Source organism: Saccopteryx bilineata, chromosome 2 (assembly GCF_036850765.1).
Source record: "Saccopteryx bilineata isolate mSacBil1 chromosome 2, mSacBil1_pri_phased_curated, whole genome shotgun sequence".
In the NCBI taxonomy this organism is placed as follows: Eukaryota; Metazoa; Chordata; class Mammalia; order Chiroptera; family Emballonuridae; genus Saccopteryx; species Saccopteryx bilineata.
The window spans coordinates 258,096,186-258,121,342 of record NC_089491.1 but is presented as its reverse complement, the minus strand read 5'-3'; the positions used below and the strand labels follow the sequence as shown (position 1 = coordinate 258,121,342).

At 42.1% G+C, this 25,157-nt stretch overlaps 1 protein-coding gene across 7 annotated transcripts in view; it reads left to right on the top strand.

The window, feature by feature from the left end:
- Nucleotides 1-25,157, top strand: part of KREMEN1 (kringle containing transmembrane protein 1) — a 74,827-nt gene that overhangs the window by 37,447 nt on the left and 12,223 nt on the right. For all 7 annotated transcript variants that reach the window (XM_066260228.1, XM_066260232.1, XM_066260231.1 and 4 more), the window contains 2 exons: nucleotides 17,537-17,661; nucleotides 22,010-22,163. In XM_066260228.1, the coding sequence (XP_066116325.1) occupies nucleotides 17,537-17,661; nucleotides 22,010-22,163 (279 nt within the window). The remainder of the gene's footprint in view (nucleotides 1-17,536; nucleotides 17,662-22,009; nucleotides 22,164-25,157) is intronic.

Below are 25,157 nucleotides of genomic sequence, written 5' to 3'. Positions count from 1 at the left end.
GGAGCTGATTCATGTGGTCACTGAAACTAAATTTCAGAAGAGAGAATTAAAGCAAAAATGGTACAAGCCACCTCATACCCCCTAATTCATAATGCTCATCAGATGTGCCTCGCTCTTCCAAAAGAGGAAAATTTAATATTGTTTCCTATTTTTTATGGCCCTTTGGTAATCCTCTCAACATTTCTAAAGCTGGCCTTGTCATGGTCTGGGTGGGGAGAATTACGGAAGTTAGGAATAAGAACTGGGGAGTACCTAGTTTGAAGAGATGGGGAATGACTGGCTTTTGTTCTTTGGGAAACCTTTACATTCACCCTGTGGGCACCAGGGCTCCACATCAAACCAAGCTTCAAACCTTGAATCTGGCAGAACATTGTGCAGCTAGTGTGTCTGATTAACATAGTTGAAAAAAACTGCTGTGATATTTGCAGCAAGAGATCTTGGTAATTGCCTAGTGGACTCAACTGAGATACAGCCTGCCTATTTTAGGCCAGTTTTGCCCTATTTCTGGATGTGGAGTCATAATTTTCATGAATAATGAGTGAAGCCCGCTATTCATGATTAGTACTGAACTTGCCATACAGGAAAAGGCTTGTGAAATGATCAGATTTCTGGAAAGTTCCTATCTGAATATAACAGACCCAGCAGGAGCCAGGGGGAGTGAATATTTAGGGAAAAACAGAATGTGGTTGAATGGTGGGCCATTGTGTGAAGACCGGAATCTCTGCCCCTTGGCGTGTTACGTAGAAAGAACAAGCAGGGCGACAAAGATGAAGTATGACTCAAAAGGAGGGGCAGAGGAATTGGAACTGTGCTCTTGACCTATGGAGCACAGATCAGAACTTACTGTTAAAAGGAGATTAACTTTGAGGTAATTGGACTTGCTCTTCAAACCACTTCTGTCCATGTGTTTCTCAGAAAGCCCAAGTTTTGTTTTTGTTTTATTTATTTAATTTATTGATTTTAGAAAGAGAGGAGGGAGAGAGAGAGAGGGAGAGAGAGAAAAAAAAAAAACAGGAACATAAATCTATACCTGTATGTGCCCTGACCAGGGAATCAAACCAGCAACTCTGCGCTTTGGGATGAAGATCTAACCAACTGAGCCATCTGGCTAGAGTGAAAGTTTTCAATGCAGTTTTTAGTGCAGGCAAAACAAATACAGGTTTGATGATGTTTAAATTCCAACATCATCAAATTTGTCATCCCTCTAGATTTCACTCTAAAAGTAAGTCCTGCTGGTTTGACTATTGAGGGAAGTCATTTGGCTTAAAATCTATCCTTTGCATATCTCTCTTTTGTAAAAATCCATCCTCACCAGTTTAATTCCTGTTTATTTCACAGTTTTTGAAGGACATGCTTGTATGGACTTTAGCATTGCTTGTGCTTTGCTCTATTTTACCTATGGGTTTTTAATAACAGGGTTTCTGTTTGTTTTTTTAGCAAGAGAGACAGAGACAGAGAGAGGGACAGATAAGGACAGACAGACAGGAAGGGAGAGAGATGAGAAACATCAGTTTGTTGTGGCACCTTGGTTGTTCATTGATGGCTTTCTCATATGTGCCTTGAAGAAGGTGGGGGGTTGCAGCTGAGACAGTGACCCCTTGCTCAAGCCAGCAACCTTGGGCTTCAAGCCAGTGACCTTTGAGCTCAAGCCTGTGACCATGGGGTCATGTCTATGATCCCACACTCAAGCCAGCAACCCTGTGCTCAAACTGGTGAGCCCACACTCAAGCTGGATGAGCCCACGCTCAAGCTGGCAACTTTGGGATTTTGAATCTGGGTCCTTGGTGTCTCAGGCTGACGCTCAATCCACTGTGCCACTGCCTGGTCAGGTATAACAGTTTTCTTTTTTTAAGTAAATAATTTAGTTATAAATAGGGAGAGGAACTTGCAAATGACATTGAAGGCTGGCCTGACCTGTGGTGGCACAGTGTATAAAGCGTCGACCTGGAAAGCTGAGGTCGCCGGTTCGAAACCCTGGGTTTGCCTGGTCAAGGCACATGTGGGAGTTGATGCTTTCAGCTCCTCCCCACCTTCTCTCTCTGTCTCTCTCTCTCCCTTTCTCTCTCCTCTCTAAAATGAATAAATAAAAAAAAGAACCCCCCCCCCCAAAAAAAAAATGACATTGAAGGCTAATATAATATTCTTTACACATAGCTGATTTGGGCCTGAGGCCATAGGCATGTGAAATTTACCTTGTCATCTCTGAGATCTATTTTTTGTTTGCTATAGAACATTCACCTGATTTCTACAAACCCAACTATAAAAATTCATCTTTGGAATACTTAGCAAAACTTGAATGCAGACTATTAGATTATATTAAGGAATCACTTAATTTTATTATGTACAAAAACGTTCTTTTAAATTATAGATACATATTGAAATATTTGTGGCTGAAATAATATTATAGCTGGGATTTGTTTTAAAATGGTCCAACCTCCCAAAAAGTGAGTGGGTGGGGGTAAGGGAAATGAGCAAAAATTATTTTTTAAAAAGTGGATATTTGTCAGTGTGGGGTGATAGGCTTACTATTTATTCCTACTTTTGTGTATATTTGAAGGTTTCCATTGAAAAATATAATTTTTATAATATTTTAACATTTTATAGTATATTAAACATTTAAAAATTAAATGAATAATACAATATTCAAAATATCTGGATTCAAATGTGTGTCACAAGAGTAACCTAAATTGTAATACTTTTATGTGTAGTTCACAGGTATCCGAGTTATTATTTTATTTATTTTTTATTTATTTAGTCATTTTAGAGAGGAGAGGGAGAGACAGAGAGAGAGAAGAGACAGAGAGAGAGAAGGGGAGGAGGAGCTGGAAGCATCAACTCCCATATGTGCCTTGACCAGGCAAGCCCAGGGTTTCCAACCAGTGACCTCAGCATTTCCAGGTCGACACTTTATCCACTGCACCACCACAGGTCAGGCTCCGAGTTAGTTATTAAAAGGAATGATTATAATTTTTGTAATTGAAGTTAATAAAATAATTAGTTATTCTTTTAGTTATTAAAACTGTTATTATTAAAGTTAATGCTAGTTATTAAAGATAGTTATTTAAAGTTAGTTTTCAAAGTTTAAAATCACAAGGACGTTAGAGGTTATTAGCTGTGACAAATAACTTTTTTTTTTTTTTTTTATAATTTTATTTTTTTTAATTTTTATTTATTCATTTTAGAGAGGAGAGAGAGAGGGAGAGACAGAGAGAGACAGAGAGAGAGAGAGGAAAGAGAGAGACAGGGGGGAGGAGCTGGAAGCATCAACTCCCATATGTGCCTTGACCAGGCAAGCCCAGGGTTTCAAACCAGCGACCTCAGCATTTCCAGGTCGACGCTTTATCCACTGTGCCACCACAGGTCAGGCCGACAAATAACATTTTGTAAGCTCTGACCATGTGCCAGACCTTATACAACATGGGGAACACAGGATGGCATGGTCTGCAGCCTGTTGTGGGGAGCCCCTCGTCTAGAACTGAAAATAAACACATAAACAGATAGGTATATGCAAAATACTCTACAATAAGTGAGATGAGCAAAAGGTTGAGAGCACTGAAGAAAGGCAGCTGCTCTGGCCTCGTGGGAGGCAGGGACTACTGTTGGCCAAAGAGGGCTTCTGGAAGAAGTGGGGTCTTAGTGAGGGGCTTCTCCAACTTTAAAGTTTCTTATAAAAATGGAGTAGTAAGCCCTGGCCAGTTGGCTCAGCGGTAGAGCGTCGGCCTGGCGTGCGGGGGACCCGGGTTCGATTCCCGGCCAGAGCACATAGGAGAAGCGCCCATTTGCTTCTCCACCCCGCCCCCTCCTTCCTCTCTGTCTCTCTCTTCCCCTCCCGCAGCCAAGGCTCCATTGGAGCAAAGATGGTCCGGGCGCTGGGGATGGCTCCTTGGCCTCTGCCCCAGGCGCTAGAGTGGCTCTGGTCGCGGCAGAGCGACGCCCCGGAGGGGCAGAGCATCGCCCCCTGGTGGGCAGAGCCTCGCCCCTGGTGGGCGTGCCGGGTGGATCCCGGTCGGGCGCGTGCCGGAGTCTTTCTCTCCCCGTTTCCAGCTTCGGAAAAATACAAAAAAAAAAAAAAAAAAAAAAAAAAAAATGGAGTAGTAGTACAGTCACCAGGAATCTTATTCAAATGCAGATTCTGATTCAGTAGGTCTGGGATACACTTGAGACTATTTCTGGAGCTGCAGGGCCACACTTTTTAGTAGCCAGGTTCCAGACGTTAGGGTTGGGTGGCACAGGGAGTACATCGGAGGTAGAGAGAACAGTTTTTCTGCACTTGTGCACACACATGAATTCCCAAATAAAGTCAGCATTTCTGAGACAGAAATTTTAAGAAGGCAGGCAGAAGATGAGGTCTAAGAAGAATTAGGTGGGGCCAGATAATGGAAGGTTGTATGGTCTGGAGTGGAGCTTAGACTTGACCCAGGAAGATAACAGTAAGGCTAGGAGAGTGGAATGTAAGAAGGAGACATTTCTCCATAGTCTCTTAGACCTCTATATTAGGGATTTAGGACAAGGCTTCTCTCTCCTAACCTGTGAGAAGTTCTTTAGTGATTGTATCATTCACACAGACCAGCCCTACCAGATGCCAGTGATAACACCTCTGCAATGTAGGACCTTTGGTCAGTCTCAGCCATTGACCTCACTGGCTCAAGTTCCTTTTAACTAAATAACACCCTAACCTGGTTAAAACAGGTTTGTTGTACCTTACAGAGACACCGCCCAAAAAACAGGATTGGAAAGCTTCCAATTGTGATCCCTGATAAGAGTTTTTAAAGCTATGTTAAGAGTTTGAGTACAATCCAAGGGCACTTTGGCAGTGGTGGTCAAAGCGTTTCTCAATTAAAGAAAATGTCTTGTTTCTGTCAGCATTATCTACATTTTAATGTCAGCACTGATTTTTAATATGTTTTAGCTTTTATACGAATTATTATTGAGCACCTACTGTGTACAAAGCACTTATATTCACATTACCTTATTTATCTTTTCAACAATCCTTTTTTTTTTTTTTTTTTTTTTTTTTTTTTTTCATTTTTCTGAAGCTGGAAACAGGGAGAGACAGTCAGACTCCCGCATGCGCCCGACCGGGATCCACCCGGCACGCCCACCAGGGGCGACGCTCTGCCCACCAGGGGGCGATGCTCTGCCCATCCTGGGTGTCGCCATGTTGCGACCAGAGCCACTCTAGCGCCTGGGGCAGAGGCCACAGAGCCATCCCCAGCGCCCGGGCCATCTTTGCTCCAACGGAGCCTCGGCTGCGGGAGGGGAAGAGAGAGACAGAGAGGAAAGCGCGGCGGAGGGGTGGAGAAGCAAATGGGCGCTTCTCCTGTGTGCCCTGGCCGGGAATCGAACCCGGGTCCTCCGCACGCTAGGCCGACGCTCTACCGCTGAGCCAACCGGCCAGGGCTCTCAATAATCCTATGAAGTATGTGGTGTGTCCTCTTTTATTTTTATTTTTTTATTTTTTTCATTTTTCTGAAGCTGGAAACAGGGAGAGACAGCCAGACAGACTCCCGCATGCGCCCGACCGGGATCCACCCGGCACGCCCACCAGGGGCGATGCTCTGCCCACCAGGGGGCGATGCTCTGCCCATCCTGGGCGTCGCCATGTTGCGACCAGAGCCACTCTAGCGCCTGGGGCAGAGGCCACAGAGCCATCCCCAGCGCCCGGGCCATCTTTGCTCCAACGGAGCCTCGACTGCGGGAGGGGAAGAGAGAGACAGAGAGGGAAAGCGCGGCAGAGGGGTGGAGAAGCAAATGGGCGCTTCTCCTGTGTGCCCTGGCCGGAATCGAACCCGGGTCCTCCGCACGCTAGGCCGACGCTCTACCGCTGAGCCAACCGGCCAGGGCCTGTGGTGTGTCCTCTTGTAACCACTCCTTTCCCATTGTTCAAATGAGAAAATGAGGCTAGAATAATAAGTGATTTGATGAGGAGTACACTTTGAGCCAACATTTGAATCTAGGACTCCTAATGGCAAGAACAAATGCCCTTCCCTTCCAGTACGTGAGAACAGCACCATTTCTTTTATTGCCATGAAAACAGGGACCCTGGGATGGATCCAAGCTACTGTTGAAGTCATTCTTGAGAATTTTCTTAGTGGATTGTTAGGGAATTAGAGTTTGAAATTCTGATAGTATGCTGAATTATTAAGATTGCCTTTATGACATTGTGGAAACCAAAGGATTAACTCAGTGGCGACAGAGGGTCTGCAGTTCAAGCTGTTAGCTCTAAGTAATTTTCTGCTCTTCTTTGGGTTTGGGAAATCCCAAGCCCCAGGAGTAAAGCAGGCTGCAATGGTATCCAGGAAGCATTTGTTGCACAGCAGAGCGGCTCTGTAGAATGTTGGACTATCTCCGCGGGTGTTCCCAGCCCAGCTGTTCTCAGCTGGGAAGGCGCTCCCCAGAGTCAGACCCTTTGCATGAAACACTGCATCAAACAGCCTTGCCCAGGCCCCAAGGGTCTCTTCATGTCTTTATTACATGAGCTGAAGTTCACCTTGAAAAAGACACATCTCTGTGCATCATTAACACTTTATAGCTAAAACAAAACCTCAAACTTAGGCCATAACCCAAGCAATATCAAAGTGAACATTAATAAGGTAAAGTATGTACACTAATTTTTTTTTGCATCATCTGTCTTTCCATTACAATTACATAATGTTTTTCATTGAAACCTTTAGATTGCCTGAGTTAGTGTCAGAATCCCGTTTTTATTGTTTATTCTTACTTTTAGGGTAAGCTTTTCAAAGATAGAAGCAGGGGTAGCTCTGAAATTTCTGTGAAGAAGAGGCTTAAGGTAGAAAGGGGGACTTAAAGATTTCTTTTAGAGCTGTATTTCCATAGCAGTCGCCCTCATTTTACTTGAACTGTGTGTTATTTATGAGGGGTGCTGATGCTGATGGAATTTATGAGAGTTTTCCCCCAACAAGCCACATTTCTTAATAATTTCCCACAGTACCTAGCACAGTAGAGACCATAGCAGGTACTCATAATTATTCTTGATGACATGAAGTTGTGTCTCCCAATAAGAAAGAAAACACAAACTAGGGAGAAGAATGTGGATCTGAGAGTCACACCAGTTTAGGTCAGAATCATACTCGTTTAATATGTAGCTTATGGCAAAATGACTCTCCCCAGGCCTTGGTTTCTTCATCTGTGCCTTCTGGGGTTATTTGGAAGACCAGTGAGTAAAATTTACATGATCCTCAGTCCAGACTTAGCGCATGGGAGGCACGACTGTCCTGGCAGGTATTGTGGTGGCCTGTGCTTTCCCCCAAGGAACAGTCTACCATGGGCATATTCCTGTCATCTGATTCCTAAATAGGTCATTCCAAACCTGCGTGTTATTTCTGTCTGTTCCTTTTTTATCTGACTGACCATGGGCCTCATGGTCTGTGGTGGCCTTTCCTGTGGAGACTGATGTGGCATCGCACTCAGAGAGCTCAAGAGGCTCTACATTTGTCTTTACAATGCAGTGTTATGGTTCCAGATCTGGCATATTCTCAATTAGTCTTTGTTTTCAGCAGTGGGTATTGTTTAATTTTTCATTAAAAAATATAGACTTTCTGAACCAAATGGACACTTTCCTTAGAAACAGATGTATACTGTATTTCTAAAATGTTCTAAAGCACAGTTGGATAAAGCATATTAATATCTTTAAAAGAGAAAATCATGTAGGTCAATAAGGATGATTTTATGGAAAATCTTTACACCAGCACTTGCCTATAAGGAATATATGTAAACATAAGAAATAGTCCTTACCCTCAATCATATGACGTAATTAGGAATCTGAGTTATAAACAGGGGAGAGAATTGGAGGCCAGACCACCCATTATATAAATAAGATTGAATTATGAGGTACAGTGCTATGAGTTTTTATTCATTTTAGAGAGGAGAGGGAGAGAGAGAGAGAGAGGGAGGGAGAGGGAGAGGGAGAGAGAGGAGAGACAGAGAGAGAGGGGGGAGGAGCTGGAAGCATCAACTCCCATATGTGCCTTGACCAGGCAAGCCCAGGGTATCGAACCGGCGACCTCAGCATTTCCAGGTCGACGCCTTTTTTTTTTTTTTTTTTTTTTTACAGAGGAGAGGGAGAGACAGAGAGAGAGAAGGGGGGAGGAGCTGGAAGGATCAACTCCCATATGTGCCTTGACCAGGCAAGCCCAGGGTTTCGAACCGGCGACCTCAGCATTTCCAGGTCGATGCTTTATCCACTGCGCCACCACAGGTCAGGCCAAGGTCGATGCTTTATCCACTGCGCCACCACAGGTCAGGTTGCTATGAGTTTTAAAGACGAAAGGGGTGAGGACAGGCTCTGGAAATTGGAGCCATCATCACGGAGAAAGGCAGATGGAGCTGAATAGGTCAGGGTATACCAGGTCAGGGAACAGCCTGACTGAGACTTGGAGAAAGGGCACAGGACTGTTGTGCTTGTAGGTTGGGAACTGAGCTGCGTGAGTAGAAGGGCAGACAGAGAAGAACCAGATCAGACTTTGAAAGTCAGAGCTAATGAGACAGGGACTGACATGCAGAGAGCCCTAGATTAGAAAGATGAATCCAGTGTCCATTCATCAGCTAGATTGGAGAAAAGCAGTTTGGGGAGGAGAGGAAAGGTATATATTTTTAAACCCAGGGGTTAAGGACTTGGGCTATGATGGCAGCAGTTAGGAAGGGTTAAATCCAAGATGCATTTAGGAAGAAGACTAAACCTGATGACAAGTGGAATACATAAGGGATGAAACAGCAGAAAAAGTAAAAGATGACTCTGCGGTTCCTTGCCTGGGGTATTTGTGGTGTCCCTGAAAAGAAAGTTCAGGTCAACAAACTGAGCTCTTCTTCCTAGAGACATAGCTGTATCATTCTTCTTGAACTTGGACTGACCTTTTGTCGGATAAGGTGTTTCAGTTGTCTCTTACTGCCTAACAAGCCACCCCAAACCCTGGTGGCTTAAAACAACAACAGATGATCATTTCCCCTGATTCTCTGGGTTGGCTGAGTTTCAGCCAGGCTGTTCTGCCACTCTCTTGTGGGCTCAATCAGGTGGCTGCATTAAGCTGGGGGCTCTGCTGGGGACAAAACATTCCGGATGGCTTCAGGCTCTACCTGGGTGACTCTTCTTTCCAGCAGCGTAGTCAGACCTCTTCTGTGGTGGCTGGCTTCCAAGGAAGAGGAAGCAGAAGCCACCAGTCCTCTTAAGGCATGAACTCAGAAGTTCACCACAGTCTGTTGATCATAGCAAGTCAAAAAGCCAGCTCAGACTCAAGAGTAGATAAAATTGACTCCAACTATTAAAGTAGGGAATGACACACATATATGGGGGAAAGGGAGAAAATCTTAGAGCCTCCTTTGGAGACTGTCTACCACCTTAAATAGCCAGAAATCATGTTTCAGAGAAGGAACTCCCACCAGAAGAGAAATACCTATGCGATACATCAGGGTCATGTGAGGGTCAGGGTCCTTAAGAACTCTTACTACCTTCCCCTAAAGGTAAGATTTCACAGGGGAGAAAAGGCTGTTTACTTATTTGGGTGAGTTGTTAATAGACTCTGAGACACATGTGGGGCTGATTGAAAACTCAGGGTGACTGAAAATGAGAGTTGGTGTTTAGAATAAATTTATAGAGGTAAGGTGGGGCCATATTGTGATAGGACTTGGACCAAGATGCCAGCTCTCATATTTGGAATGGTTTTAGATGGACAGGGTGGGGTGCAGCATGCTCATAGTTAGTAGCTGAGAGTGTGGAGGAAGCTACACTTAACTCATTGATGCTCTGATGGACATATTCTAAATGATTGGTCCTCTGATAGTACTCTAGTGGCAAAATTTTGTGTGTACTTAGTCCTTGTTCCCATGGAAGGGAAAAATCAGCCTCCAAGGCACACTGAGTGCTTGGGGCAGAAGATGGTCTCTGCCACACAAGGTAAAATGACACTAAAAATAAGTATTTACTGCATTATTTCTGAAGAAGCTGATTTTACTTACAAGAAAAAGTAGATGTCTGCAGACCCAGGGAAGAGTTTTCTAAAATGCAGGACAAGAACTTTGCTTCTGGTTTCTTAAATATCCCCAGTCTGGCCAGAGCACTGGACTAGAAAACACAGTAACAGTCTGGACTTCTCATATAAATTATCATCTGAAGAAGTATATTCAATTGAGCTTTTACCATAATGGGCACATGTCTTTGTTAGGAATTGTTTGATTGCCAGGAATAGAACTCACTCAAGCTGACTTGAACAAAAGAGATTTATTGGAAGGACACTGAGAGTATATCACAGAACCCAGCCCCTGTGTTCCAAGAACCCAGGAAGAGAGTTTCCACTCTTGCCAACTCTCCCTGGGGCCACATGGTCTCCCACTTCTGCCTTTCTCACCAGGGTGTTCATTCTTCCTACTGTTTGTGGACCAGCAGAATCAGCTCACTCATCAACTCACGTGGCTCAGACATGGCTGGTTGCCTTAATCCCTACTTGACAGAACCCTACAATTCACTGCAATTCACCAACTGGATTCCCAGTTCCAGCTTCCTGGAGAGGGAATCTCGTGGCCCCAGTGGGAGTGAGCTGTGGCCAGAGGAGTGGGTCCTTTGGCCTGTCCTCAGCAAGCAGCTGTGTGGGAGCAGATCCTCTGAGAAGGTGATGTGGATGATGGGTGGTCCTCAGAAAATGGCTATCAGCTGTGGAGACCCCACAGAGATGTGTGCAGCACCTTCACAGTGATAACCAAATGTAACAGATGTTTAATAAGCCTGCCTGGTTGCTTCCCAGAGTTCTTTGTGATAGTAATAGAACTGGGTTCATCGGAATAGAGGCCTATCTCCCCTCAGCCACCTCTAACACTGAACTCTGTCAAGAACATCTGAAGGGAATGTTAGTAATTCACTATGCTGAGTTTTAAAGTATCAACTATGATAACAAGAGGTCTATTTGTATTTTAAGATGATTTTTTAAAAATTGAAAGTGATGAAGCCTCTTTGGTAAGAGGAAAAATGCATGACCAAGCCACAGGCCTCTAAAGTGGTCTTGAAAGTGAAAAGGAATCTGAGAACAAATAGCCTTTTTCAAATTGAGTTTTCCTCCCTGCTTCTGGGAAGAGCTATGGGTGGGTTACGGTCTGGAAATCCACTCAGTTGACCAGTAATGCTTTTGAAGACTACATGACGTGTCTTCTCCAGTGAGACTTCGAGCCACACTTTCCAGCACAACTCAGAGGGCAGCGGCACCCCTCAGAGGCTGGCCACTGTTTCAGAACCTGGCCTTGTGCTGCACAGAGCACCGAGGGACTAATATGTTTGAGAATTCTGTCTTTAATTTCAGTGAGACATTTTCATGTAGCTCCCCAGACTGGCCCTATTAGGAAATAGGGCGAGGGACACCACGAAAAAACCATGGCATGAGAATCCTAGAGCTCCACTCTGCTCTTCACTTCCATCTTGCATGCGACCATGCAAGGTCCTTAACCTCGCTAAACTGATTTCTTCTCTGTCACATAGAAATAAGATCATCTGTCCGGCCTTCCTGAAAGTGCTGTGAGTTTCATGCAAGATGCTTACATTCAAGTGCATTGTATGCTAGCCAGATAGATGTAAGAGATTAAGATTTGAATATCTGGAATCAAACCCAGTTTTCTGAGGTGGCTGCCTTTGATTTTTGTCTTTTAATTCACTGCTATTTTATGTTTCTGTTACTAAGCAAGTTGTTCCTGTTTGTGTGGTGAATGATGAAAGCCTTATTCCATATAATAATCATAAACACTACTTATTCAGCACATGCTATCTTGCCAGGTCTTGTGGTGTTTACTTTATTTACATTATCGTCTTTTAATTCTCCTTTGAGGCCTGTATTGTTCCTCACTGTTGAAAAAACTGAGCTTGGAAAGCCATTGCAAAATGCTGACTGCTTCTAGACAGATGAAAGTAGCACCCTTCAAAATAGTGCCAAGGACTGGGCAATGAGCAGGGAAAAACAACTCCTGAACTATAATATGGATGGGTGCATAAAAGATCTCTTTTTTTTTTAAATAAATGTATTGATTGGTTTTAGAGAGAGAGAAAGGCAGAGGGAGGAGCGGGAAGCATCGACTCATGTAGTTACTTCTCGTATGTGCCTTGACCAGGCAACCCCAGGGTTTCGAACTGGCGACCTCAGCGTTCCAGGTCAACGCTTTAGCCACTGTACTATCTTGGATCAGACTAGGTCCTCCTTCTTTTAGAAACTGTTCTTATTTTTCACACAATAATAAAAAGCTTGATAGTTTTGTTCAAAGCCTAAGAAGCAGCAAATTAAGAGGATAAGTAAAGACTGCAGGCACTGATAGGTACAAGAAGCAGGTGCTAAGACTCCTTCCAGTTCAGATGTTCGGAGATTCAGCAGCTGTGACAGTAACCGAAGAGACAGATTAAATATTAAAGTCAGACACGAGAATATTTAAATAGTTCACCCGTCTGGAGCCATTTGGTGAAGGACATTTGATGACCCCCAGCCACCAAAAAAAATTTAAAGTAGGTTAAACCAAGTGGTTTTTCTTTTTCTTTTTTTTTTTAAGAAATAGCTAAGTGCATTTTAGAAAGGTTTCATCCAAAATGATAAAGATAAAATCTCAAGTTTTAAAGTTAACCTTTATGGAAAACTTGGTTATCTAAAATGGTGTTTCTAGATGGCCAAAGAGGACAGAGAGCAGGCAGGACTCAAAACAAGGGGTCACTCACTGTAAGTGAATGCTGTAGATCTGCTCTGCTTGTATCAGTCACTGCTGCCTGAGGACTTCCTTTACCCACTCACTCCATGCTTTTAGCTGGCGACTCAGAGCATTTGTTGATTTAGCACACAGTTTTAGAGCGCCTGCTTTGTGACTGGAACCATGCCAAGCCCTGGGAAGACAATGGTGTGCGAGAGATACAGTCTTACCCTTAAGTGGTTCTTGGATAATTGGGGAGAAGGACACATAAACAGATGTTTAGAATCAAGTCCAGCATAGGCTGCTATGGGACTCCACAGCAGGGGTGTATAACCTTTGTGTGTGTGTGGGAGGGGGGGCAGGAGGGTCATGGGGCTTTCCAGGGGAAATGATGTTCAGGCTGCAATCTTAAGTAGGGAAGAGTATTCCAAGCAGAAGGAATAATGTACAGAAGTCCAGAGAACAATGTGCAATTGGGAAACTTGCAAGTACACTGATTTATTTTGACTTACGTATAGAGTGTGAGCCCAGGGATAGATCCTGATGGCGAAGGGGAAGGGGAACAGCACAGATAGGGCAAGGCCTTTTGTAACATGTGGGAGAGTTTGGACTTCACCCTGAGGGGCAGCCAGGGATCTTTGAGGTTTTTAAGCAAGGCCCTTGCATACCTCTCCAGCTCCTGTTGCTTTTCTCTGTCTGTGTCATCGGTCATACTCACTTGTTTTTGTTCCTGCAAAGGCCAAGGTCATTCTTGCTTTAGGCCTCTGCCCTTGCCATTACTGCCTGGAATGTACTGTAAAGACTATTTGGTTGCAGTGTACCAATTACATTAGAGCCGGGTGAGCCTATGAATGGCGGGGAGGGGGGCGCTAAGAGGGAAGAGGGAAGAGATGGTGTTCTAAACTGGGGAAGTGACAGTGTGGCTAGAGAGACATGGACAGATGCCTGAAATATTTTAGGAAGTACAATTGACAGTGTCCAGCAAGTGATTGATATGGACAGTAAGGATGATACCTAAAGCCATTGATATTCAAATGGATGGAGCAGCAACACAGTGTGATCTGATTTCAAGTAATATACCTCACAATATGTTTTGGGACCTCACTGCCCCACTGGAACATGAGCTGCCTGGATTTGCTCACTAAATTATGAATAAAGCTTATGGGTTCCAGCTGCATTAATGCAACCCATGATCTTGTTTATGTCTAATCTCAACATTTATGATTATGTGCCTTGGATCCTCTATAAAATAATACGTAATAACATGCTTACTGGTGAGCATAATGGAATAAATGAGACAAAAATTAAAGTAAATGATCAAGATGATCATGATTAAGTAGCTCTTATTAATAACAATTAATTGCATGGCTTGGGTTTTCATATGCAAGTTCCCTTTAACAAACTTGGCTTATATGATACACTCTTGACTAGAGATGCTTAACTCACTGCGTTTGTTTAAATCTAAAACCCAGCCATTCCCAAGCCAGGCCCCCTGAACACTAGGCTTCTACTGCCTAGAGTTTTTCTGTTTACATTTGCTACTATAGAGATTTGGTTTGTTTCCGAAAGATGCATTTTAGCATTTGTGTGGTGAGCCACATTTGTTATATTTGAACCATGTGTGACGTAAGAGAGAAGGGTAACCACTTGGCTCAGAGGGGGAAGGGTGACTCTTTGGGTTAGCAGAGGTACTTCCTGCCAATTTAAAATGAGCTGGTTAGCCTGACCTGTGGTGGCACAGTGGATAAAGCGTTGACCTGGAAATGCTGAGGTTGCCGGTTCGAAACCCTGGGCTTGCCTGGTCAAGGCACATATGGGAGTTGATGCTTTCCGCTCCTCCCCCCTTCTCTCTCTCCTCTCTAAAATGAATAAAAAAAAAAAAAAAAAAAAAAATTAAAATGAGCTGGTTAGATGTAGATTGTGGCAGAAATTAGAAGTGTGTGTGTGTACATACACACATGGACATGTATATATTTTTATATGTCAAAAGACTAATGTGTATATAAAGCTTATTAAACTGGACCATGCTCTTTTCCAGCTGTAAACATAAAGAAAAAAATGCTTTCATAAGAGTCTATATGACTTACTTTGGAGTTGAATAACATATAACTCATAATTGACCTAGAAGTGCTTCTAGGACCAGGCCTCATTCATGTCTTAGTATGCCTTTAGTTATATAAACTGTGAGACGCCAAATAGAGAAAGTAGGGAAAGGGCTCCATCTGATAGTGGAGTGATTCATAAATTAATAACAGATGGAAAACTAAGGTCCAGAGAAGTTGATTTGTCCATAGGCCATAATAAATTCCTTCCTTCCTTCAGTAAACATATACTTAGTTTGTGTTATTTAGGTGTGTTAGTTAGCTCTTTCTGTATAACAAATTACCCTAAAACATAGAGACTTAAAACAACATACAGTGTGTCCGTAAAGTCATGGTGCACTTTTGACCCGTCACGGGAAAGCAACAAAAGACGATAGAAATGTGAAATCTGCACCAAATAAAAGGAAAACTCCCAACTTCATACCTATTCAGTGCAGTTCGATATGGGCTCACGCACAGATTTTTTAGGGCTCCTTAGGTAGCTATCCCGTATAGCCTCTACAGATTCATCACTGACTGATGGCCTACCAGAACGGGGTTTCTCCACCAAACTGCCGGTTTCCTTCAACTGCTTATCCCACCGAGTAATGTTATTCCTATGTGGTGGCACTTTGTTATAAACGCACCGATATTCACATTGCACAGATATTCATATTCATGGATTCGAATTTAGCGAGCCACAGAACACACTGAACTTTGCTCTGTACCGTCCACATCTTGACTGGCATGGCCGTGGGCTGCTCTGCTGTATACACGGTGTTATGTCATCATCTGCACATACGCACATGCTGCCACATCATCCTACAGAAACTGGGAGAGTTTTCCTTTTATTTGGTGCAGATTTCACATTTCTATTGTCTTTTGTTGCTATCCTGTGACTGGTCAAAAGTGCACCATGACTTTACGGACACACTGTACATTTATTGTCTCACGCTTTTGGTGGGTCAGGAAATCTGTACCTGGCTAGTCTGGGTCCTCTGCTTTAAGGTCTCTTTTAAGGCTGCAGTCAAGGTGTCTGTTAGGTCTGGGGTCACATCTGAAGGCTCCACTGGGGAAGGAGCTACTGCAAGCATGCATAATTACTGGTAGGATTCTGTCTTTGCAGAAACTGGAAGTCTTGATTTCTTGCTGGCTGTTGAAGGCCTTCCTCAGTTTCTCACCACATGACCTCTCTGAGATGGCATATTGCTTTATCAAACTATATAAGCCGAGAAGCCAGTAGAGAGAGCCACTAGCAAGACCGAAGTCACAGTCTCTTGTAAGCTAATCAAAGAAGTGGATTTTTATACAGAAATCCCATCAATTTAGCCACATTCTTTTGGTCAAAATCAAGTCATTAGTTCAACCCACACTCAAGGGGAAGGGATTATACAAGGGCATGACCACTAGGAGATGGGGATTATTGAGGGCCATCTTTGAAAGCTGTCTACCACAGTTGGTACATATGTCCAGGTTTCTTTATTCTCAGATAAGCTTTTTTTACTAGACCAAACCATCTGATTGTGTCATTATGAAACACTATTATGTTTACTGTTGTAGGCTGAAAACTGCTCCCCCTTCAAATGGATGTAATCCCTTACATGGTATAAAGGATATTGCAGGTATGATTAAGTTAAGGATTTTGAGATGGGGAGATTATCGTGAACTGTCCAAGTAAGGCCCAATGTAACCATACAGGTCTTTATAACAGAGAGGCAGAGGGTCAGAGTCAGAGAAGGTGATGAAATGATGGAAGTGGAGGCTGAAGTGGTGTGGCCACAAGCCAAGGAATAGGGGCAGTTTCTAGGAGGTGGAAAAGGCTAAGAACAGAGGCTCTCCCCTTGAGCATCCAGAAGAAAAAGCAGTTGTCACCCTGATTTTAGCCCTATAAAGCCCATTTAGTATTCTGACCTTCTGAACTGTAAGATAATGAATGTATGCTGTTTTAAGCCACTAGGTTTGTGGTTATTTGTTTTAGAAGCAATAGGAAACTAATACACTTAAGAAAGGACCTTGGGGCCTGACCAGGCAGTGGTGCAATGGATAGAGTGTCGGACTGGGATGTGGAGGACCCAGGTTCGAGACCCCGAAGTCGCCAGCTTGAGCGCAGACTCATCTGGTTTGAGCAAGGCTCACCAGCTTGAGCCCAAGGTCGTGGGCTTGAGCAAGGGGTCACTCAGTCTGCTGTAACCCCCCCCTCCCCCCTGTCAAGGCACATATGAGAAATCAATCAATGAACAACTAAGGAGCCACAATGAAGAATTGATGTTTCTCATCTCTCTCCGTTCCTGTCTGTCTGTCCCTATCTGTCCCTCTCTCTGACTATCTCTGTCTCTGCCACACACAAAAAAAAAAAAGAAAGAAAGGACTTTGGGGAAACCCACTTATGGAGCTCCTTAAGAAACAACGGGAGGCACAGGCAGAGGATGATGGGCTTCCAAGGGATTTCCCTGCCTTCTAGTGATTCTGAAACAGTTTACATATTGTAGCTTCTGTTTTTAGGAGTGTTCCTACTTTTCTTCGATACTAACTTCTATCAATAGTGAACAGGTAAAAAAATTTATTAGGATTAGTTCTATGAGCCTCACATACTTTCCAAAATAAAACAAAAACATGGCATTTAGCAGAAGACACTAAGGCTTCCATTTTTAAAGCTTGTTGCTTGTTATTTATTTGTGCCTTAGGAGTGGAAATATTGGCTGAGATGAAAGTACCTGGCACAAAACACTTTTCCTTCTTAGTGTTTCACAGCCAGATGTTGTGAAATTCTTTTGTTTTTCTTTTTTCTCCAGTGCCTGGAAACCTTGGCTGCTACAAGGATCATGGAAACCCACCTCCTCTCACTGGTGCCAGTAAAACATCTAACAAACTTACCATACAAACCTGCATCAGTTTTTGTCGGAGTCAGAGGTTCAAGGTAATTGCTCTGTGGCTATATAACTATAGAAATAGATAAAGATATAAGTGCATCCTGCTGAGACAACTTAAAAAAATATATATGTTTTTGAAACACAACTTGTGAAGCCATACAACTCTATTTTTTGCCAAGGAGAAGGTGGAGGAAGAGAGCGGCTTGGGAGTCAGGAGTGTGAGGAAGCACTCTTTCCAAAGACTGAAAGTAAAGGACCTCGGGGGAAAATCCCCAATATCTGCACCCCTCTTTGACTTCTGACAGAGTTAGTTTTCTTGTATGTTATAAGCAGGAACATCTCTGGCTCTGTGGGAGATCTGGGAGTAAGCCAAGGTAGCGGTTACTCCCTTGATACATTCAGTGGTCCAACCTGGACAACAGTCCAAAATATATTCTTTTCATCCTATTAGTTCTTTTCTCTGAAATTCATTTGTTGGCCATTAAAATTCACTAATGCTCCCTGGCTGGATAGCTCAGTTGGTGAGAGCATTGTCTTGAAGCACAGAAGTTGCCAGTTTGATCCCCAGTCAGGGCACATACAGGAACAGATCTGTGTTCCTGTTTCTCTATCTCTCTCTCGCTTCCTCTCTCGCTAAAAATCAATAAATAAAAATTTTAAATAAAGAAGTTAAAAAAATAATAATAATAAAAGCATCTCCCAGAAACCCTAAAGCTAAATTCATATTCAGTGATGAAAGGTTCAGTGCTTTCTATCTTAAAATCAGGAACAATGATGCCAACTTTTACCTCTTCTATTCAACATTGTACTGGAGGTCCTTGCCAATGAAATAAGGAAGGAAAAATAACTGGCATGTAGGCTAGAAAGGAAGAAGTAAAAGTTTCTTTATTAATAGACAACATGATCATGTATGTAAATAATTCTAAGGAATCTATGAAAAAAGCTATTAGGCCTGACCTGTGGTGGCGCAGTGGATAAAGCGTCGACCTGGAAATGCTGAGGTCGCCGGTTCGAAACCCTGGGCTTGCCTGGTCAAGGCACACATGGGAGTTGATACTTCCAGCTCCTCCCCCCTTCTCTCTCTCTGTCTCTCCCTCTCCTCTCTAAAATGAATAAATAAATAAATAAATTAAAAAAAAAAAAAGCTATTAGAATAAGTAAATCTAGCAAGGTTGTAGGTTATAAGGTCATATTAAACCAAAAAATTTAAAGTCCATTTACAGAAGTATACATAAAAAGAATACATTTAGCAAAAGATAGTAAAGACTTACACACTATATATTCTGTGATACTGCAAGAGAATATTAAAAACAACCTAAATGACCATGGATATGGATATTGTTCATGGATTGGAAGGCTCCATATTGTTAAAATGTCAGTTCTCCCCAGATTGATCTACATATTCAATATAATCCTAATCAAAATCAAAGCTTATTTTTTGAAAAAATTGACAAACTAATCCTAGAACTTATATGGAAAGGCAAAGAACCTACAATAACTAAAATAATTTTGAAAAAGATCAACTTTGAAGGGCGAACCCTGCCGGATCTTTCTATAAAGATACAGTAATCAAGAGAGTGGGCCCTGGCCGGTTTGCTCAGTGGTAGAGCATCGGCCTGGCGTATAAGAGCCCCGGGTTCGATTCCTGGCCAGGGCACACAGGAGAAGCGCCCATCTGCTTCTCCACCCCTCCCCCTCTCCTTCCTCTCTGTCTCTCTCTTCCCCTCCCGTAGCCAAGGCTCCACTGGAGCAAAGTTGGCTCGGGAGCTGAGGATGGCTCTGTGGCCTCTGCCTCAGGTGCTAGAATGACTCTGGTTGCAACGGAGCGATGCCCCAGATGTGCAGAGCATCGCCCCATGGTGGGCATGCCAGGTGGATCCCGGTCGGGCACATGCGGGAGTCTGTCTGACTGCTTCCCCGTTTCCAACTTCAGAAAAATACAAAAAAAAAAAAAAAGAGAGTGGTATTGGCATAAGAATAGTCCCATAGATCAGGAGTCACCAAACAATGACATGTGGGCCAAATCCTACCACCCACCTATTTCTGTATATAAAGCTTTATTGACACATAGTCACACCCATTCATCTGCATATTGTTTATGTTTGCTTTCATGCTGCTACAGCAGAGCCAAGTAGTTGAAAAGACACCATACGGCCTACAAAGCTGAAAACATTTACTGTACCATCTGATTTTTCACAGAAATTTTTTCCTACCTTTGCTATAGATCAAAGGAACTGAATAGAGTCCAGATATAGACCTGCACTTATATGGATAGTTGGTTTTCAACAAAGATGCCAAGATAATTTGGTGGGAGAAAAGAATAGACTTTTAGCAGTGGTTCTAGAGAAAAACTGGAGCTCTTTATGGGGAAAAAAAATATGAACCTCTCATCCTTAAAACACATCATAGACAAAAATTAATTTTAAGTTATTCTGTAAAAATAGCTGTGGGACTGGTGTAAGGATGTGAATAGAATTTAGAGTCCAGAAGTTAATGTATACATTTATTTAAGATCAACTGCCTTTTTTTTTTTTGTTTACAGAAACAGAGAGAGAGTCAGAGAGAGGGATAGATAGGGACAGACAGACAGGCAGGAACGGAGAGAGATGAGAAGCATCAATCATCAGTTTTTTGTTGCAACACCTTAGTTGTTCATTGATTGCTTTCTCATATGTGCCTTGACCGTGGGCCTTCAGCAGACCGAGTAACCCCTTGCTCGAGCCAGAGACCTCAGGTCCAAGCTGGCGAACTTTTGCTCAAACCAGATGAGCCCACGCTCAAACTGGCGACCTCGGGGTCTCGAACCTGGGTCCTTGGCATCCCAGTCCAACGCTCTATCCACTGCGCCACCACCTGGTCAGGCTAAGATCAACTGCTTTTTGACAAGGGTGCCATATCATTCAGTGGGGGAAAAAATAGCCTTTTCAACAAATGATGCTGGGACAATGGATATCCACATGCAAAAGAATGAATTTGGACCCCCTACTTTTTAAGAATTAACTAAAAGTAGATAAAATGTCTAGATGGAATAGCTAAAACTATAAAACTCTTAGAAAAAGACATAGGTATAAATATGCATGACCTTGGATTAGGCAATGGTTTTGTAGTTATGATACCAAAAGCAGAACTAATCAAAGAAAAAAAATAGATAAATTGGACTTTCATCAAAATTTAAAACTTCTGTGTGTCAGGGACACTATTAAGAAAGTGGAAAAGCAACTCACAGAATGGAAGAAAATATTTGCAAATCATGTATCTGAATAAGGATCTAATACCTAGAATATATAAAGAACTCTTACAATGTGACAATAAGACAACCCAAGATCAAGACATTTGCAGATTTGGTGTATGATGAGAACTTCCTTCCTGGTACACAGATGATTATCTTCTCACTGTGTCCTCACATGGCAGGAGGGGCAAGGGAGGTCTCTGGGGTCTCTTTTATAAAGGCACTAATCCCATGCATGAGGACATTCATGGCCTTGTGACCCATTGACCTCCCAAAGACCCCACCTCCAAATACTATCACTTTGGGAATTAGCTTTCAACATATGAATTTGGTGGGGGAGAACACAGACATTAAGTCTATAGCATATAACATTTTTAAAAAGAAAATACTATAGTAATAAAAGAGTAATCAGTGGTTGCCAGATTTTTTTATTTATTCATTATAGAGAGAGAGAGAAGGGGGGAGGAGCAGGAAGCATCAACTCCCCATATGTGCCTTGACCAGGCAAGCCCAGGGTTTTGAACCAGCAACCTCAGCATTTCCAGGTTGACGCTTTATCCACTACGCCACCACAGGTCAGGCAGTTGCCAGGATTTATAGGAGGGGAAACTATGAAGTGATATCATGAAGAAGGTTTTGGGGGTGATGTACCTATTCTGTATCCTGATTTTAGTAGTTGTTGCACAAACCTGTACATGGGTTAAATGTCATAGAACTATATACCATATAAATAGTTTTACTGTATGGTAATATAAAAAATAAAATAAAAATTTAAATAGGGCCTATAATGAGTTTCCTGGGAGGACTAGCTATAAGGCACTTAGTATCTGGTACATAGTAAACATTCAATAAAATGTTTAGCGGTTGTTTTATTATTAATGTTTCAAGCTCTTTGGATTTCCCCCCTTAAAACTAACTTGAATTCAGTAGAACAGCAAACATTTAAAAGGGATGCTCACTGAAGGGGAAACACAGTGGTGATGCATAATTACTGATCAGTGTGTAAGGAACTGTTATAAGAATGGGACAAGGGAGAGGTTCCAGGGGAAGGATGGGCTGGGGAGATAAGGCTGGTTGCTTGCTGGGGACCAGCCTTGCCAGGTTCCTTTAGGTCACTTGACATCCCTGATTGATACTTACCAAGTACTGCTTCTCTGTTGTGACAGTTTGCTGGGATGGAGTCAGGCTATGCTTGCTTCTGTGGAAACAATCCTGATTACTGGAAGTATGGGGAGGCAGCCAGCACCGAGTGCAACAGCGTCTGCTTCGGGGATCACACCCAGCCTTGTGGTGGTGATGGCCGGATCATTCTCTTTGACAGTGAGTATGCCCTGTGCCCGTGACTGTTGAAGACACAGGAACCCTTGGGCCAGGGGAACAACCCTGCCCCCTTCCTTTCTTCCATTTATTCTTTCATTCACTTGGCAATACTTATCAAACACCTACTGCAGGCTAGGAACTGACCAGACACTGCGATACAATGCTGAACAAGACTCAGCCCCTGCCCTCTAGAAGGGAAGATATTTGTTTAACAAGTAACTTGCTCAAAGTCCCACAGACAGTGATCCTGCCCTTATGGCATGGGAAGAGATTAAAGGTGAAAAAGATTGAGGGCCCAAAAGACAGGTAAAGTCTGACTGCTGGGACTGCATTAATAATTGTATTTCATAGACTCTTAAGGTGTCATCAATTGTGAGAGGCAACATTATTTTACATACCACAGAAGGGAAAAAACCACTTCTCATTAAACAATGACTTGCACTGATTGAAAGATACATCCCAGGTTATATGTGTCAAGTTAATCTCCCCTTCAAAAAATAAGATCTTGGGCCCTGGCTGGTGAGCTTAGTCGATTAGAGCATCATTCCAAAACACCAAGATTGTGGGTTTGATCCCTGGTCAGGAAGCGACTAGTGAATGTACAACTAAGTGGAACAAGAAATGAATTCTTCTCTTTCTCCCTCCCTTCCTCTCTTCCTCTCTCTGTCTCTCTAAAATCAATCAATAAAAAAAAAAAATAAGATTTTTGAATATATTCCTAAACTTTGAGTTTCCTGCTGAATTATCACTGAATTTTAATAATTCATCATAGATGTCATGTGTTCTCAAAATTGCTGAATTGGGTGAGCTGTCAGTATAGCACATATCTGGGAATCAAAAGTTCCAAGTTTAAGGTCTGCCTTTGCTGTTGAAATATCAGTTTAACCTGGATACTTTATTCTTCTATAATATTAGAAGAGCTGACACTTACTAAGCTTGTATACATGCTAGATCCTATTCCTAAACACTTTATCAACTCATTTTACTTCTTATAACCACGAGGGAAAAACTATTGTTATTTTCATTTTATAGATGAAGAAACTGAGGTATACAGAAGTAAGTATCTTGTTAAAATTCATACATGGTAAAGTCATTGGGATTAGAACCCAGGAATTTGGTTTGTTTTTTTTTAATTTTAGGGTTTTTTTAGGTATAATTTACATACAGTAAAAATCATTCTTTTAGTCATACAATTCAAGATTTGAAGAATATATACACAACCAAGATATAGAACATTTTCTTTTTTTTATTCATTTTAGAGAGGAGAGAAAGAGAGAGAGAAAGAGAAAGAGAGAGAGAGAGAGAGAGAGGAGCAGGAAACAACAACTCCCATATGTAACTTTCCCAAGCAAGTGCAGGGTTTGGAACCGGCGACCTCAGCATTCCAGGTCGACACTTTATCCACTGCACCACCACAGGTCAGGCCAAGAACAGTTTCATCACTTCAGAAGTTCTCTTGTGCCGCTTTGTGGCTGTCCTCTCCCCCACCCCCAGCCATCAGCAGCTACTGATCTATATTCCATCTTTATAGTTCTGTCTTTTGAGAATGTCATATAAACAGAATCAAACATTACTTAACCATTTGTGTCTGGCTTCTTTCACTTAGAATAATGATTTTGAGATTCATTTATGTTGTTTCAGTGGTTCCTTTTTATTCTAAAAAGCATGCCTTTGTACAAATGTATCATAATTTACCTATTTACAATTGATAAACATTGATCTGTCCATGTTAGAGATGCTATAAAACTTCCAAAAACATCAATCTACAGGTGTTTGTGTGAGCATGTTTTCATTTCTCTTGGGTAAATTACCTAGTAGTTCCAAGATTTCTGGGCCATATGCTGAGTGTTTAACATTTATAAGACACTGTCAACTATTTTCCAAAGTGGCTATACATACCATTTTGCATTCTGATTAACAATATGTGACATTTCCAGCTGCTCCACTACACATTCTCTCTCACATGGACTTCTGTATTGTCTGGTGGTTTTTTTGTTTGTTTGTTTTTTGTTTTTTTTAGCCATCCTAGCAGGTGTGTAGTGGTAACTCATTGTGATTTTAATTTGCAACTCCATAATTTCTATGGTGTTAAACATTTTTTCTTGTTCTTATTTGCCATCTGGTACCATATTCTTTAGGCCTAAAGAAGTTTCTTTAGCATTTTCTTTAATGCAAGTCTGCTGTCAGAGGCCTCTCTCAGCTTTTGTTTGAGAAAGCCTTAATTCACCTTCATTTTTGAAAAATATTTTTGCAGGAATATTTCTTCTTTGTCTTGTGGCTTGCATAGTTTATAGAGATGTCTGCTCTACCTTGTCCCCCTGTATATAATCTTTTTCCCTTATTCTGCCTGCTTTCAGAATTTTATCTTTTCAACATTTAACTATGGTATGTCTAGGTGTTTTCTTTGTGTTTTTTTTAATGTTTATTTAAAAGTTTATTTGCTTTGAGTTACTGAGATTTTTAGATTACTTTTTGTTGACTTTGGAGCATTCTTTAGACATTTTCTCTTCAAATATTTCTTCTGCCCTGTTCTCTTTTCCTTATCCTTCTGGGACTCCAATTAGGTGTTGTTAGGCCAGTCAGTGTCCCACAGCTATTGGATGTTCTGCTTTGCATTTTTCACTTTTTTGTTTGTTTTATTTTGGGTATTTTCTGTTGACCTATCTTCAAGTGTTTTGATTCTGTTCCCAGCTTTGTGTAGTCTGTTTATAAGTCCATTAAAGGTTTATTTTTTAATTTCTGATAATTGTTTTATTTCTAGCATTTACATTTGACTCTTTTTATAGTTTTCAGATTTCCACTGAACTTTCCAATCTGTTCAAGCATGTTGTCCATCTTTTCCTCTAGGTACTTTGTGTATTAACCAAATACACAAAGTATTTGGTAGTCTCTGGCAGTTCTAACATCTGGGTTGTTATTAAGTCTGGTTCTGTGGATTGTTTTACCTCTCCTTTTGTAAAATTGAGGTACAATTGACATATCAATTGTATTTAT